The sequence below is a fragment of the Stegodyphus dumicola genome, chromosome 3, assembly GCF_044657685.1.
Source record: "Stegodyphus dumicola isolate Sdum_Otavi_A_Nest chromosome 3, ASM4465768v1".
NCBI lineage: Eukaryota > Metazoa > Arthropoda > Arachnida > Araneae > Eresidae > Stegodyphus > Stegodyphus dumicola.
In genome coordinates this window covers 110,000,880-110,019,730 of record NC_140770.1, presented here as the reverse complement: position 1 = coordinate 110,019,730, position 18,851 = coordinate 110,000,880, and the positions used below count along the sequence as shown (strand labels likewise).

Here is an 18,851-nt window from a genome sequence, read left to right as displayed (position 1 = left end):
TAAAAAATATGAAATCGTAATTTATGAAATAAAGAGCAATTATGATCTAAAGAGTATCAAAATTTACACACACACACACACACAAAAAAAAAAAAAAAAAAAAAGTTTAGTTTATTAAACATTTCTTTCAACGTGCGCATGCATAAAGCATACATTACGCATAGTTGAAATTAGAAAATTGCAACCAGAAAACTATTTGATTTGTATTCGTGATATTTATGATGACGAGGAATTTGATTTAAATCATATCAAAGACGGAGTACATCGAGATTAAATACTACATTTAGTAAGGAATTATAAGCCGAATAAAATAAAAACATCTGCCCTGAAGATAACGATAGTGCTGACAGATCAACTTCCAGTTCATTGTGCGTCGCGACGTATCCCCCTGCAGAGCAGCACGAAATTGATAAACAGATTTCGGAATGGTTAGAGAAACAAAGGATATGCCTTTATCCATTTTTTGCTTTCACTTTGTAGATCCTTTGGCAGCTCTAGAATTGGAAATTCTTTTTGACATAATCGAAAGTTCAAACTTACTTTTATAAAATTGCTCTAACAGTCTGCAAAAAATAATAAGCCAGATCCAATTAGAAGATTAAGGAACAACGCAATCTTCAACATTAATTGAAATAGATAATTAGAGCTTAGATTATACCATCCGTTATACATTAAACGTGCATGCGTAAAGGTTTATGCGCATGCGTAGAGATGCATTATGCGGTTACGCATGCACAGAAAGTTTATAGCTTTAATTTTCGGATTATAGATCATTCCAGATTATGGATGTTCAGATTAAAGACTTTTGACTGTACAACATACATTAACAAAAATAATAGGATCTCAAAGGAAAAATTCAAACTTATATTTATTTTCTACCTGAAATCTATAGTTTTGTATCTGTAAGACACTTCTTGTTGGTTACCCTTTGTAATTCAAATACATTGACAGCTAATTTCTTAGACTGACTTTTCTTTCAAATAATTCTAACACATTTATCATCAAACAACTTGCTTTCATTTAAACTAAAAGTAAACAAATTATGGAAACTTTCTTTCAGAGAAAATTTACCAAGTGGGACAAAATTTGAGTCTAAATAACAGCAAACATTCTCTTATTTATTATACTTTCAATGCACAGATAAAAACTAATGTGTTTGCATGTAAATAATTATAAACTTCTAAAATTTGTAGCCATTCTGGAACTTATTTTTATCACAGATTGTACACATTCATCAGTTAATCATGTTCTTTTCTTATTAATTTTTACCTGTGAAAAAAAGACTATTCGCACATTAATGCATTTCCAAACATGATGATTATTCTTAATGCACAAAACGCATGACTAGATTTTTTTTTTTTTTTTATTTTTGATAAGTATTCAAAAAATTTAATACAGTCTGTATCCTGAAATAATTGAATAAGATTTATGTCACATTTTGTAAATTAGTTCAATTTATAGATTGATTATTGAACCAATCTCTATTCATACATAAGAATTATTCTTAAATTTTCTTCTGAATTTTTTGCTTTTATATTTATAAGCAGTGCATTCAGTTTTGCGTTGTGTACTCATTTTAAGAATAAATAAACAAAGAATACTAAAAATGATAAAAAAATAAACTAAACTAATCGAGTGAATAATGTTTTAATGCAAGAAGTACAGGTCATCTATAAAACTTTGTTATTTTAATTACAAAATTTATTAAAACTCTATGGTTTTGCTTATTTTACCCACATACTTATTAATAATAAAGCATCTCATTTCTTTAATCCTAAGACATACCCTTTTTCTATATTTAATGTTGCTAAAATGAGTTAGTCTTAAAATGCAGATTTTTTTACACTATTAATTATGGCTGATATGTTAAAGTTAATAAAAATAATTACTAGATATATTTTAATGGTTTATTCCATATATTTTCTCTTATAATCAAAGTCTTATTCTGTTGGTGGTACTGAAAATAAAGGTATGCATCTTAGAATTGATGGCATTTTGTAATTAAAAGAACTACAGCAATATGAACACTGATTATTGAATATTTATTATATAGCCTCCTACTAATTTCAGTACCTAAAATAGATATGAAAATTATGAAAGTACCAACTCTTTAATGAAATGTTTAAATTTAATATTCAAAATTTGTGAATTATGCATTGTCTGTGACGCAAACACAAAAATCATCTAGAAAAATTTTATTTCAAAAGTTTTAAATTTATATAATTATTACATTTGCATTCTAATGGAATAGCTGCAACCTAACTATGAAGATAGTTTTGTATGCAGAAGTAAAAATGATTCAGCATTTCAATAAAAAAGTGAAGCTGATTAGGCACTTTAGCTTAACCTTCCAGCACGCGCGTATGTACAAAATTTACGACAAATTCAGTTTTGCATTGCATTTCCATCTCACTAACATAAGAACTTTTACTTATATTTGAATGTGATATCATTTGTATTTTGCAATAATAAGATTGATATTTTATTTCTTAACAAATTTATTATCAATATTCACTCATTTCTGTCGTTTTTCGTGCCCAAAACAGTAAAAGAACAGATGTCGTAAAAAATAAGATATGTGCGTGCTCATGTAAAATTGCCATGTGCACATGCTGGAAGGTTAAGCTTTATAATACTGTAGTATCACAAAATGTTTCAATCCCTAGCAGTAATAATTACAATATATAATAACAGGTATTCATATATGAAATTGTATACATCATATTTAACTTATTTCATGGGGGAGGAGAAGACAGAATTTGCAGTTAAATAACTTAAGGTTACAAACTGCAATCATCACAATTAAACAAAATTTAATATTAAATATCATTAATTTATATCATAAATCTAAAATTATTCTATTAGTTAATTATTATAAAAAATTATGCAAATCGAATAGATGATACAACAATATCATTTTCAATATTAAGTGTATCAAAACGAGATAAAGGTCGTAGGCGCTGTCTAAATTCAATAAAATGTTGACCATTGAGGGCAACCATAAAACTATCTGTCTCTACTCGGATTATCATATCAAAATTAACAGCTGGCTGGAATGGAAAAAATGGAATTGAAGACTCTTCTGCTGCCCATACATTGTTAGTGCGACTATTTCTCACAATTGTATGATTATAAAACCTCACATCAAAATGAAAAGCAATATCTGGAGGTGGATATGGTGAGGTGCCAGACTGCAGATTTACTGAAAACCTAATTTAAAAGATAATTAATGAAATGAGTATTGTTGATACTTTCAAATAATATGTTATTCATTTTAATATGTAATTGAAAAGCTTGATAAATTTAAGCATGGACTTGAAAATTTAAAAACAATGCTAATAAAAACCATGTGATTTGAAAAAATTCTGTTAAAATCATTTAGCAGAATAAGTTATTAAAATAATAGCACAGATATGGCTGTAAAACATACTTTTCAGTTCAATCTCAAACACAGTATGTTCTAAAAAATATAACATTTGTGGCAGTATATTTTTAAAAATTTGAAATTTTTTTGCAGTACATTATGCTTAAGAGTATAAGATAATAAAAATTTCAGCAATTACAATACACATTTTAATAAATGTCACTAAAAACTCATATTTTGATAACTCGAATTTCAAATTTTGTATCTTAAGTATCAATGATTATTCAGAAGCAAGTATTTTAATTTCAATTTATACAGTAATAGACTTACTTTTTGTTATAATCATTATTATGTAGAACAGGGGTTCCCAATGGGGTCGGTATGGACCCTCTAGAGATCAATAAAATTTTTAAGGGAGTCAATGATGATCAAAGGGTCGACAGCCCAATATGCATGGGCAATTTTTTGGCACAACAAAGATTCTACTGATTGAAAAAAAAACCCCTGATAATTAATTGTTTATTGATATAGCTATATCGTGTAGTAATTAAGAAATCACATAAAATAAATATAAAGAAAAAAATACACAGAAATTATTTAACATATTTTAAAATCAATATATTTTTTTTTTCAATCAAAATAAAACTAAATACATGCCATGTGATAATAACAACAGCCTCTATTTTGAAATTGGAAATTACAAATTTGAAACCATTAGCAAACTTAAATATTTAGAATCAGAAGTTAATACTCTCAATGATTTAATGCCTGAGATCCGTAGTAGAGTCACGGATGCTAACCAATGTTTTTTCGGTCTCAAAAAATACTTGAAGTCTAACTTCACTAGCAGAAAAATGAAGATTTTAATTTACAGGAACTTAATCAGACCCACTCTTACATACTCTGCTGAGACCTGGGCAATGACAGAAATAGCTAAAAATATAATTTCTATCTTTGAAAGAAAAATTTTGAGAAGTATTTTTGGTGGTATAAAATGTAACAATATCTGGAGAAGTAGAACTAACTCTGAACTCTAAAGAATTTTAAAAACAATGAATTGGATGACCATGGCCAGGGATAAATTCCATTCTGAGAAAGGCAAGGGCCCATTCTCCGCTGTCTGGTCATTGAAGAAGATACATTTTTAATATATTAATTTTTTTTGCAGGTCGGATAATATTAAAAGTGAGAAATGCAGAACACCAAAACAATATGAAGAATATAAAACTTACTCACAAGATACATTGTTATATACAAACTGTTTGTAAAATTTAAAAGATTTGAATGTCGAAGACAATGAAAATTTGAATGTGCTAGCACAGCTCACAGAACCAATGAACTGTGGTATATTTAATCTTGATATAATGATGCAAGAACACGATTGATTGATTTTGCATTGAAGGAGAATGCTCGAGCACAAATCTTATTCAAAAAGCATGTTTACATTAAGTTTTTGAATATGAAAGTCACGCAGAAGGAATATCCCAAAATAAAAGTTATCAAACAGCATTACTGGCATTTCCCTCTTCTTACCTAGTAGAAGCAGGCTTTAGTGAAGTCAATAATTTACTACAGAAAATAAGACACAGGTTGAATATTCTTGAACAAAATAATTTAAGAATTAAACTAAGCAATTTTATGAAAAAAATTGCATAAATACATCAAGCTTAGCCATCTCATCATTAATTAAAATATTTAATTTTAATTTTGAAAATTTGTTTATATTTATAAAATCAACAATGTCACAAATGAATATCGTCGGCAACGCACTCTACCAACGATATAGAGAAAATACTCAGTTCAAAGTATGCGAGCTGCAGAACTGAGATGTGATTGTTTGAATTCACGCTTTGAATTTTGAAACTATTTAATGTTATTCCATTTTGAGTTTTATCATTTTCCTGTATGTTGTTATTAGGTGTTAATAAAACGTCATTAAAAATTAACTTCTAAAATGCTAATTGATTCTATTAAAGAATTAATACTACAAGAAAACTGGCACCTAACTCGTGGCAGAAATATAGAGTTGCAGAATTTACTTTTGTTTCAGGATACTTCATATAGATGTCGTGATAGCCCATTTAGTTGTCTTATATGAAAGGAATGGATCTTCTTACCCCAGAGATGCATTGATAACATCTACCCGATGTGCATAATTAAGATAAGTAATCTTGACTTAAAACTAGTGAATAATATTTGATTATTTATAGTATTAAAATTTTAATTGATACTAAGTTTTGACAAATGTGTGAATTGTAAGCATTGCAAATCAGTGTTTATTTCCAGTTATTGCGAAGTTGATTTTTTTGTATGACCCCTAAGTGCTTAAAATTATCAACGATATATAAGGACTTATTTTAAATATATTTAAAATTCAGAAAAGTATAAAATTAGAATATTAGCTTTAACAGCCATAGTGTGAACTTTAACTGAGACATTACGACTGTGTTTAAATTTCGCAAAAGACAAAATGTCCTTTTTGGGTAGGGGGAGAAAAGAAGATTTAAAACTTCTTGCCCTTGAACTGGATTTAGTCGTGGCAGGAAATCTAAAAGTGGTACAATTAAAAGAACTCATTAGGAAATCTGATAATTATGATGAAGAATTAGTGAAACATATGTTAACTAATATAATAGAAGAAAGATTTGAGAACGAGAAAGCTCAAGAAGCTGCTAAAAAGGAGAAATTAGCCAAAGAAAAAGATCATATTTTCTCTTAAATATTAAAATTTCTAAAATCATTCTAAACATCAATTTTACTACCCATTGATTCCTAATGAGTCTTGAAACCGATTCTACTAAATTAATAACCCAGCTGTGGCTGGATCACCAAGAAAATGAATAAATTCACAAATATACTACCAAATATGTAATCTTAATAAAATTTTGGTTAACAATACTACCAAAAAATAAATAACTGCATTTAAAATTAATAAACATACACATGCTCAGCTAACTTATAACATGAAAACTCTGACAAAACTAGTTTTGAAAGTTATTTTTCTTTGCTTATCTTCTATGGCGCAATTAACCTATCTCCTCTCAAATTATTTTTTCAGTTGTTACACAATACTGAAAAATCTTATGTTTAAATACATTCTTATTGATGGCAAATTCTGTTCAATGATGTTATTTTATGCAATAACAGAACAAAAACTAGTCAAATTAGTGCATTTTTTAAAATTACTATGGCCTCTCGTTTTCATCATTTTTAAAATTATTGTTTCAGATTATTCACTTTTAGAATAATGATTGGATTTTCTTCATTTTCCCTGAAATCTTAATGAATAACACATTTTTTACTAAGCCTAAACTTTTTTGAAATGCAATATCCTATTACAATTTCAAAATATAATATAACCTGTAAGGACTAGCAGATGGTCTTCCACTGATGTAAATCATCATTCCAGGCTTCAAACCACCATAAATTGGATAGTCGTAAGGTATGGGCTAAAACGAAAATCGATGTAAATCTTAAACAGATGCATATATGCAAGAAATCTTTTTTCTCCTCCAAATAATCTCAAAACTATTCAAAGGTTTCAGAAAAATATGAGAACCTTTCAAATAATATATATATAATCTTCAAAACTACAACAAAATGCACATATGATGTATATATATACATAATTGTTTCATAAGAATAAATTGAATTTAATTAAAAAAATCAAGATACTATTGAATTCCTAGACCTGCAAATTATTAAACACAGCAAAATTAAATTATTTGATAAAAGACGAAATTTCCATTTTCCTACTATTAAACTAATTAATTGGAACTCTAATATCTCTAGAAAAGTAATAGAAAACACGTTTCATAGCCAAATTATCAGAATAAAAAATATATGTACTGAAATAGACGATTTAAAGGAAGAAATAATAAAGCTAATTAATGTACAAGTTGATAACCAAGTACCACCAAAATTTATTAATTTATATATTAAAAAGGCAGGCCTTGACTTTACTTTATAATTTTTTGGCTCTTTTGGATATGATAACATTACCTTAAACCTTAGCTGGAGGGTAATGAAGGATATAAAAGAGTAGAGAAATTATTGTAAATATGTATATTTAATCAATACTGGATTCTTTCCTTTTACTAATAAAGGGCCAACTCTTTTCAAAAGTCTCAATTATAGCCCGAATTGAGTGAAGATTTTAATCTTCTTCTAATTTTCCATACTTTACCCAGTATTTAGTTAAGTTTTGATATACCAATTGAAATCAAATTCATTAAACTTTTAATATTTTCTTACATCAAATTTAAGTTTTAATTAACTTCCTAAAGTAATTTTTGAGAAATTTCTGGAATTTTTTAGAGGTTTTTTAAGGACTTCTTTTCAAAAAATTTTGGGAAATTTTACTTTAAAACTTTAATATTAAAACATTTCAGTTTTCTTAATTACTTTAATTTTTTGCAATTTTCACTTAACAGTTTTTACAATTTTTACACACTTTTTCAACAGAACACACATTTCACATTACAAACAGTTTACATTTTATTCACAATACCACTTCACTTTATTTTCCTTCATGCAAACTTACATCTCTTGATTGGCTCAGTTCTTAACTCCCTAAAAAATTGATAATTACTATCTTTAGGATTTTTAATTTTTAATTTAATTTAATTTAATTTTTAATATTAATGTTTACAAAATTTTTTTTTTACTATAACAAAGATAGCAGCTTGACACTCAACTTTACCTACATAAGGGCCATCTATATAATTTGAAGAACACACTTACTTCTCTTTTACAACACATTTGCAGACCCCAACACTCATATAGTAGGTAAGTTAGAATTAAAACTTACTATTTACTTGCTTTAAGTATTTTTTAAAATTTTTTATGTAGTATCTAAGTATTTTCTAAATATGAAATTATATTTTTAAATATATATTTGTTTTTTAAAAATTGTAATTAGTTCTTTTTGTTTCTTATTGGTTTATATGGATTATGTCTAGTTCTTTTTTAGTTTCTTTTTATTAATATGCATATTCGTGTAGGGGAGGTTTCTGTAGACAAGGGTTTCCAAAATACATTGGTTTTTAGATTATTTTTTATTATTTTTTTATAAAAATTAATTTAAAAAAAAAATAAAGTTTAATTCTTGACTTTACTTGCTTGTTTCTCAAAAGATGTAGTTATCTCAAAAGATGTAGTTTTCTCTTCTGTATTTTCCTTTTTGAACTTTAATTCTTAAATGTTAATTTCTAAGGGAACCACTTTATTGGAATTAATTTTGGTTTTGACTTTTACCCTTGCCTGCATGAATGACGGAACACGAATTGAATGATTGCAGAGTTAGGTTTGGAGGAAACTTCCCCTTGATAAGTCTGTCTCCTGCCTACTCAACGGTCATTCACATATGCATTAAAAAAAAAAAAATGTTTAATTTAATTTTAATTTATTAAATTAGTAAATTTATTTTCATGGATTGATTTTGCACGTGATTTGCTTATGCTTCTGAATTTAAATGATATTGTAGATTAGTTCGAGTATTAAATCTTTTATATGTTTGCACATTTTTTTAAAAATTATTTTGGCTTTTTTCCTTTTTTTAGGATTTAAATTTGCTTTTTTACTTTTATACGTATTTGTTAAAAATTAAATTTAAATTTAAATGTATATATATACATAATATATACACACAAGGTAATGTATAGCAACTGAGAGTTTCATTAAATTTTACAGTTTTGTTTTATGAGCTAACATTATTAAACATTTTTACAAAATATAAGTGATACAATCTGCGAAGCTTCAGTTTTCATTTCCTGCTTCAGTTAGATGTAATCCAATTGTATAAATGTAATTATAGGCAGATAAAAATCATACTGGCAAAAAATTAATATAGATAAATAAACTTATTTCTAAAAATATGCTGAAAGAAGATTACACATTGTCAAAAGTTTTACTTGTACTAGGATGTGTAAAAACATTTATGTTAAATTTAATATTCACTACCAACAGCAAAATAAAAGAGAAAATATATTAATGATTTACATAAGATCTTTAAAACAAAATAAAAACTGAAATACAGAAAAATTAGTAAAAGATTCTGTTATTATAAATTATTATTTCATGAATGAATACTTTGCAAAAGAACTTTAAATTTAAAACAAACTGTACTTCAAAATTTTAATAAAAAAGCCATGCAACTCACATTTGCTCTTAAAAATAAAATAAAAAATTCATATGAAGGAATATTCATTGGCAATTTAATGACAAGTTAAACAAGTTTTAAAAGTTAACATTCACTATGCATCACAGATACTAATTTAAAGCAAAAATTCTAAACTCCTAATGATGGTAATAATTTAATATGGAATGAAAATGCAACAGTTTGCTACAGTCAAAAGTCTTTAATCCGGACTCGTCAGGACTTCGGCTATTCCGGATTATCGATTTTTCCGGATTATAGATCATCAGTTTAAATCTGGTAAGATGGCATGCAGAAATTATAAAATTAAAAATATGAAACCGTAATTTATGAAATAATGAGCAATTATGATCTAAAGGGTATCAAAATTTACAAAAAAAAGAAGCTTAATATTTATTTGTTTACTTCATTAAACATTTCTTTCAACGCGTGCATGCGTACCTTACGCATAGCCGAAATTAGAAAATTGCAACCAGAAAACTATTTGATTAGTATTCGTGATATTTATAATGACAAGGAATTTGATTTAAATCATATCAAAGACGGAGTACATCGAGATTAAATACTACATTTAGTAAGGAATTATATACCAAATAAAATAAAAACATCTGCCCTGAAGATAACGATAGTGGTGACAGATCAACTTCCAGTTCATTGCGCGTCGCGACGTCCCCCCCTAGCGCAGAGCAGTGTGAAATTGATAAACAGATTTCGGAATGGTTAGATAAACAAAGGATATGCCTTTGTTTTTGTAGCAATTCGTTTTTTGTTTGATGGACATCGAATCATACTTTCGCTTTCTAGATCCTTTGGGAGCTCCAGCATCAGAAATTCTATTTGACGTAATCGAAAGTTCAAGCTTACTTTTATAAAATTGCTCTTACGGTCTGCAAAAAATAATAAGCCGGATCCAATTCGAAGATTAAGGAACAACGCAATCATCAACATTAACTGAAATAGATAATTAGATAATTTTAGCTTATACCGTCCGTTATACATTAAACACGCACGCGAAAACGTATTCTGCGCTTGCGCAGATGCATATGCGCAGTTGTAAATGTCTTGCGCGCACGCGTAAAACGCCTATGAGCATGCGTCAACGTGGCGCATGCGCAGAAAGATTTTAGCTTTGAGGTCCGGATTATGGGTGTCCGAATTAACGACTTTTGACTGTATTTCATTATTTAGAATGTACATCATAATAGTTCTAAAATTACACACTTATACTTATCCTAAATATAACAACTAGAAGACAATATATATATTTTTAGGTAAATAGATCAGTGCAAAACACTTACCGGATTATAAACAGGTGTTAAATTTGAGCTAGGCTGCACTCCACCAGGAATATAACCACCTGGACAAACTCCAATCTGTTCTGGAGGAGGAACAATTCTTCCACCTGAAGGATGGTATGGGATTGGATTCACAGCTGGTATAGTGACACCAGAAGGTATGCATGGTGTAGCTGGTACCCCCTATAAGAAAAGCTTTCCTTTTTCTACTTTTCTCAAAGATTTACTATGGGAATGCTTTATATATAGTAATAAATTTTATTATCCATTATAATTTTATCACCTAATAAAAATTATCTATGAAACGAGATAAAAATGTTTTAGAAAATTTCACATTTATACATTGAAAAAAATGTGTTGATAATTGATACATTTTATTATACATAATATATTCAAACAGAATAATTAAATTTGAACACATTCCCATTAAAGCAACTGAATGCCATGCAGCTAGAACAGCATGTGAAAAATCAATTCTCTTTAACCCATTTTTTTCCAGACAATTTTAATTTTATACATTTATTCATAAAAAACAAATCACTCTTATTATTACAATTAATAGCCAAAGAAGACAGTTCAGTTATAACTATTGAAAGCATAAATGTTGAATTTGATTGAAGCATAAATGTTGAATTTGATTTAACAGAAAAACAGAATAATAAAACACCAACTTTTATTATTCCGCTTCTTCATCTCCTCCCCAAGAAATATTGTACCTCCTATTAGTTTGTTTTCAGATTATTTACATATAAGTAGCAAAAATTTCTGTCAAATTTAAAATCCATATTATTAAAAATATTATATAAGAAATCTTATTTTATACAACATTAATCAAAACAAGACTTCGTAGTTCAAAGGGAATTACTGAATGTGCCATATAAACAAATCTTCTTAAATAAAAATGCAAATCCCTTTCTAAACTTAGTCAAAGCCTGTAAATAGAACTCACGAAATATACTGGGACAGAAATAATCAATATTTCGATTTAAAGAAATGTACTTAACATATAATTTCACAAAAACACAGTTATCTAAAAAATTTACTCATATATGAAATCTAGAAACCGAAATATACAACTTCTAATGTGTTATACGGAAAGTGAGGATTATAAAAGAACATCAAAAATTCATTTCTTAAAAAAAAAAAAAAAAAAAAAAAAAAAAACTTTAGTAAAATAATTATTATGTCTCTTCTTTCAAACTGTACAAGTTTGGTCTTAGCTATGTTAAGCTTATGCTAGTGTTAAGCTTATTCTCGCAGCTTCACAGTCCAGATAGGTCTAAAAAAATGTCAATCTTGGTATGTTAACGTATTTATTAAGTTTATTAAACAAATATTGCATTCTTCAAGTTTTTCCACTAATAAAATATAAGCTTAGCAATAAGCTTCAATTCATTTGAATACAATTTCTATATAATCAGTATCATGTCCAGCTCCAGCATTTTTAGCACCCTAGGTGATTTTTACATTTGGCATCCTATTAACTTACATTAATAATTCAATGTGAAATATACTTTCCTTTAGTTACTGCTAGTTGGAATAATTTTATTGCCACTCTGAAAAATCGGTGGTCTAGGCTGCACATATCATCTACATTTGGAGCCAAACCAGGTCAATATACACTTCGCAGAAATGCACTTTTTCTCAAAAATAATTACTACTAGCAGAAGTACCCGATGCCAGTTAGTTAATTAAATGTGGCAAACTGATTACAACTGATCAAAAATCAATAAAACAATTAAAAAAATAATTGATATTCTGTTGTCATGTTTAACCGAACATAATCGAAATTAGTAGAAACAGTCAATACAAATTCAGCTTTGTATATTGTTGTTTCAAAACAAATTAGAAAGCGATGAAAACGTGTGCTTTTAATTTTATTTCCTCCACAACTTTTGATATTAGAATCTTGAGTTGTTCATTTCAGATTGAGTCCACATTCCTTCAAAATTTTCCTGCCATTATATATCCTTTCTTTTCGGTACTTGTGCATGCATATATATTAGATTGATAGTGATAGGCAAAAATTTCACAAATCAAAATCAAAGAAATATGTGAATATGTGAATGCTAGTGCATGTGCACTCAGATGGCTTTTGACCACCATCGCTACCAATTAATTGAGTGTTTTGCAATGCTGCAATACTATTGCCGAGTTCCATAAACTGCCTGTAACAAGCGAACGATTGAATTTTTTTTTTGAAAAAAGTGGATGTCGATCTTTCCAAGGACCCAGAAAAGAACTGTAGAAAGTTTGGTGATGACTGCTATAGTAGTGACTGAGTATATCGCAAACAAACACACAAACAGACATTCTTCTTTATATATATAGACTATAAGCTGTTTTCTGTTTTTTTAACAGTATTAAAAAAAATTTAAGCAATCTTTGTTTGAAATCTTTGTTTTTCCTTGTTTTGGTGGTGACAGTATTTAGTGCATACTGTCTGCAAAATGATCTTTTGAAAAGTGTTCCAAAATAGCAATTAAAACTATTTCTATAAGATTTACTTTCTGTCCAGGTAATAGTCAGAGCAATATTTCACAGTGGTGGTGAAGAGCTTTTAGCTTTTATAGTTAACTACTTGGAATAATTAAGCTTTTAAATATCTGAAATTCTATGGTGTATTCTACTTTTCCATCATATTTTACATGAGAAAAAAACAAAAGCCTTAGAATCAAATAACTATGGCATTAACAAATAACTAAACTGCCTTTTTCAATAATTCTCATTTGTAGTTAAATGTTGCTTTATGAAAATTTATAAATCTGTTAACCACATTTACAAAAAAACTTTAAATACAAGGAGATTTTGCAATGCTTTCAGTTAAAATTACGAGGAGGGAAAAAATAAAAAAACCCATAGCCCTAAGGTTAAAACAAAACCCTTAGGATAGCATATATTTTGAACAAAACCATCTTTTGAGGATGATTAGATATAGGTTACGCTTCTAATTTCTTCTAAAAATGGGGGACCATACCTATTTACATGAAAATCACTGGGAGCAAAGCAAAAATGAATGTTGTGCTATCTGCTGAGAGAAAAAACAATGAAATATGAAAAACACTAAGATTTTTAAAGCATTAGGAAGAAATGAGTTAGAATAATTAAATAAAAAAGGTAAATTTTTACGAAAGACTTCTAGGAAATCTAATGCAGTAATTGAAAAAGCTCTGTGGATAAATGTTGCAGAACCAAAACTGCAGTTGACTTTACACTATGTTTAGATATCGAAAATTTTTTTATTTCTTTTTTAAATGTAAGTTTTGAAGACTTAGGAGAAAAATCTATTTATGCCAATTTTTTTGTGAAAGTTGAAACAACAATGCAACATCTATCAGGTAACAGGAACAGGTTCTACGTTATAAATCTCTTCAAGAGAAAAACTATTTATATTCATAACTGTAACAAAGGAAAGACTTTGCAAATTGTGAAAAAATAGATTTTGTTCCACCTGCCAAGAGGGAAGAAGCATTTAGGTTAAACTCCATTTATGAGGCTTATTCGTATTCATTCTTGTCTCTTGTAACAATGACCTATAGGTTTTCCCGATCAGTTCTTCAACAGTGCTAGTGAACATGGAAACTGAAGATTCCAGTGTAGGCTCTAATTCAGTGGTCTAGTTTCCTGCCAAGATAAGGATGAAACAGGAAGAATCTGAAATGGCATGAAAAATTTTAAAAGCTACCACATGAGAGTCACGAGCTGACTATAAATACAAACTTTTCAGCCTTTTCCTTGATTTGTATATTGTGTATACAGCACAAAGTCCGTAATCCGGACGTCCATTATCCGGAATGATCTATAATACAGACCTCAAAGCCACAAACTTTTTTTTTTTGTATGCTTCACGCATGCATTGAAAGAAGTGTTTAACAAAGTAAACGGATAAATATAAGATTTTTTTTGTAAAATTTGATACCCTTTAGATCATAATTGCCCTTTATTTCATAAATTACAGTTTCATATTTTTAATTGTATAATTTCTGCATGCCATGTTACCAGATTTAAATTGATGATATATAATCCGGGAAAACCCCTAATCCGGAATTGTGGAAGTCCCGACGAGTCCGGATTACGGACTTTGTACTGTATAATATAATTCTGATATACTATATAATATATATAGTTTAGCAGTTGCGGCTTTCCGTCTGTCTACAGGACATGATTACCTTGCCACCCACCTGCACCACACAGGCATTTCAAGCAAATCCTATTTGCCCAGTTTGTGATTCTGGAGAAGAAATGGACAGGGACCACCTGCTTCAATGTGGGGCTCTTTGTGGTCTTACACAGGAGTCGAGATACTGGGAGGCAAGGGTGCTCCTCAGGCAATGACTTTAGTCTTTTTGTTTTTAGTTTGATTATTAGTAATTTTTGTTTATAAGATTTTAGTCCTTTGTAATTTTTTGCCTAGACATTGGAAAAAAAAAAAATATAGTTTACAATATAAATTTCATCAGAAGAAAATTTTGATGCTTGTTCTATCTGGCCAATATATATCAAACCATTCTTATATGATATACAATAATTCCCAAAGAATTCAAATCAAACAGGAATCAATAATTTTTATATAAATACAGTTGTCCATCTTAGCAAAAAAATATTTTGTTCCTCAAGAAAAAAAGATCTCTGTCTGATGACCCTTGAAACTAATATAGTTTTAAGTCTACAATAATTGAAGGTTGCTTTTTTACTTAATGTAAAACTTTACAATGGCCTGCTATGTTTCTACTTCAGTTAGTCTCTCTTGGTCATTTTTCAAAATAAGAAAGAATGTAACTGAAGATTCCACAAAAGTTATTACCTGGCCTTTATTTTTGCAACTGTTAGTCATAAATACATGCTTCAAAGAAGCCCCCCCTAAAAAGCTTTAAATCAGTTTTACAAAAATGGCAATAAATCTTTTTTTTTTTTTTTTTTTTTTTTTTTTTTAATAAAGTTCTCTGATCCCTACATTTATATTTAGAAAAATAAAAGAGAAAAACTTTGACTCTCATATGGCAAAAGTTGACCAAGATTTTTTTTTTTTTTTTTTTTTTAATTTGGGAATTTAGCATTTCCAATTTGCTTTAAGGAACTGGTTAATAAATTATTAAGAGTTATTTGAAGTTGATTTTTTTCTTAAAATATATATATATGTAATGATATTTTTACATCAATTGATTAAATTCAATTCTAATCATATTGCTTAATAATGTGTTGGTAATTCCCTACCTAAATTACATCCCTGTTCTTAAATTTTGACGAAATCCTTTTATTATTATAAATTATATTAACCTGTTGGCACCCGCCAAATCGCCAAACTCATAAATCTGTCATATTACATAAAGTCCTTAAGAACACTCCTGATGAGAAGATAGCGTCACCTCATGATTTCAATTAATATCACTGATTGGATGAGCACCATGATGCACACTTATCTATAAATAGGGCTTCTCCTTGAGGTACAGGATGAACGCTTGTGCTGAATAATGCTGAAATAAACGTATCAATTTATATACCAAAATTTGTCTCATTCCTGTTACCCCGGCCCGGCTGCACAACATAAATAAGGTATGAGATTCTACATTTCATATATATATGTGTGTGTATATACGTAAGATAAAAATATGTGAATCAAAATTGTAATTTTTAAACTAACGGTAAACTCTAATTCTTCCTCTCGGTTCTAAAAATCAATAACTTCTCTTGATTGTGTCATTTCAAGATCATTCCTTTTTGCATGGCCTGCACAGCACAGATGATGTAATAATTGGGAACTGAAATTTTAAACTCAAACCAAAACCTTTTTCTTTGTGTGCTTTCATCTTGCATAACTACACACTTCAGCTTCTCTCTCTGCTTGGACATAATTTCGCTATGCTACTTCCTACTGCAATACTATCATCAAAAATGAAAATGTTCTTGAATAGGCACAGGCACAGCAGAGTGCCAAGCAAACTGTGGCCACAAATATCAGTTGCAAATAAAAATGGAATTAAAACTGCCCCGACTGCCACTCAACATTATTAGCATACTATGCAATCAGAATTCGCCCTACTTCTCTGTCTTTTACTTGCTATTATAACATATATATATATATATATACACACACACACACAACATGTCCAAAAAGTCTTTATCCAGCTATTTTCACAACTGCTATTCATAGTCTTACTTTCAGTCATAAAAATGTTTCAAATGATGCACATATTCATGTTCACAAAAACTGTTTCCCATATGAGAAAAACTGAATGACATATTTCATTTTAAGGTTGGAGATCATATTCAGTTTCTGTAAATGAACTGATGAGCAAAATGTACGAGTTTCTACATGAACTAAAAATAACATATATATATAGACACACACACACTATAGTGTGTATATATATATATATATATATATATATGGAAACATGAAACTGTGCATGCCAAGATGGTACATCTATATTTTGAACAAAACAGTTTGAAGTACAAAATTCCGCTTCTTTTTAACCTTTTGAGGCCGGGGCTTTGGTAGCAGTAAAAGCTACCAAAGGACAGGGAATCTTGAACCGAATGCTTTCCCCCCTTTAAGAAATCACCTCCTATTAACAACAAAAAGATAAGTGGTTAAAACCCTAGGGACGTCAAATTTGACATTTTACCCCACTTTTCAACCTGGAAAATGGGGGAAAAAGACATGGCCACTAAAGTGGACAACCCCGTCTTTTCAAAGAGAGGACTCTATGGCCACTATAATGGCCATCCCGTCTTCAAAAGGTTAAACCAGGAAAAAAAAAAAAAAAAATTAAATAAAATAAATAAATACTGCTAATATATTATGCAGAGGTATAAAATTAAAATAATATCATACAGGTGTCATATGTCCAGCAGGAGGGCATACAGCAACTGAAGCAGGTACTCCAGGTTGATACTGAGAGCAAAAATAAATTACACAATCAGGACGTAAAATTAGTTTCCAATGCATGTAAAATATTTTAAAATAAAATGCTGAAATGAAGTTAAAACATAACATTGATATGGGCAAGCCAAACAAAAATTATAACTTGATTAGATTACCAAATTATTAAAATCACTTAAAAGTTTTATCTTAAGCTATTTTAAGACCTATTACCACAGTATTATCAGAATATTTAGTAGAATGATGAAGAAAAATTTTGTTAATTGAAAATCCACAACATAGTAAGTTAAAAGATACAGAATTTATATACTATGTTTTTGTCTTTAAATGCTGTATTACTTTATTTTTAAGTTTTTACTTTCAATTGCATATTTTTTACAAATAATTACAAACTTTTAAGTTCAATTGTAAATTAATTCTAAGAAAATATCCCATATCACACCCAAGGGTGAAATTCTAATACGACTTTCATTGTGACAATCCTATTTTATGCAAAAAAGCAACAAAAAGATTACTTTAAAAATATGAATAATCTTTATTAAGGAAATTCAACACCAGATATAAAATATTTTTTAAATGTAAAATTTTAAAGAGGAAATTACAGCACAAGTTCCTTTAGAAAAAAATTAAAAAAATAGGGCACATATTATTTAGAATAAATAATACTTAAATTTTGAATAATAACTGGAAAATAGTTTTTTTTTTTTTTAACTGAATGGTGGGCATTTTCCTTTTTTCTGCATTGGCCACTCCTAAAGCCAAAAGTGGTGGTCATTTTATTATGGAAGCACCTAATAGGCAACCACATTACCTCCTATGATGGACATACACTTCACAATCTATGCCTTCTCCGGGATTCGAACCCGGACTTTTCAGTATTGTAGTCGGCCCCCCTAACCACTATACCATCTAGGCAGCAAAAATATGCCACTGAAAATATTGCAATTGAAAAATATGCCATATAAACTATACAGTTTCAATGACTATACATCAAAATTCATATACAGGCAAAAGTCGTTAATTCGGACACCCATAATTCGGAATGATCTATAATCCGGACATAAAAACTAAAAACTTTCTGCGCATGCGCCGCGTTGACACATGCGCAGAGGCGTTCACGCGTGCGCGTAAGACCTTTTACGACTGCGCATA

At 28.9% G+C, this 18,851-nt stretch overlaps 1 protein-coding gene across 5 annotated transcripts in view; it reads right to left on the bottom strand.

Moving 5' to 3' along the window:
* Positions 1–1,631: 1,631 nt before the first annotated feature.
* LOC118194664 (galectin-4-like) overlaps positions 1,632–18,851 on the bottom strand; it is a 97,880-nt gene continuing 80,660 nt past the window's right edge. For 3 of the 5 annotated variants that reach the window (XM_085813166.1, XM_085813167.1, XM_035365832.2), the window contains 4 exons: positions 17,652–17,711; positions 10,820–10,999; positions 6,725–6,813; positions 1,632–3,210 (listed from right to left, as the gene is read on the bottom strand). In XM_085813166.1, coding sequence (XP_085669292.1) covers positions 2,883–3,210; positions 6,725–6,813; positions 10,820–10,999; positions 17,652–17,711 — 657 coding nt within the window. In that variant the 3' untranslated portion in view covers positions 1,632–2,882. The remainder of the gene's footprint in view (positions 3,211–6,724; positions 6,814–10,819; positions 11,000–17,651; positions 17,712–18,851) is intronic. The other 2 variants (XM_035365833.2, XM_085813168.1) reach the window with 2 other exon arrangements.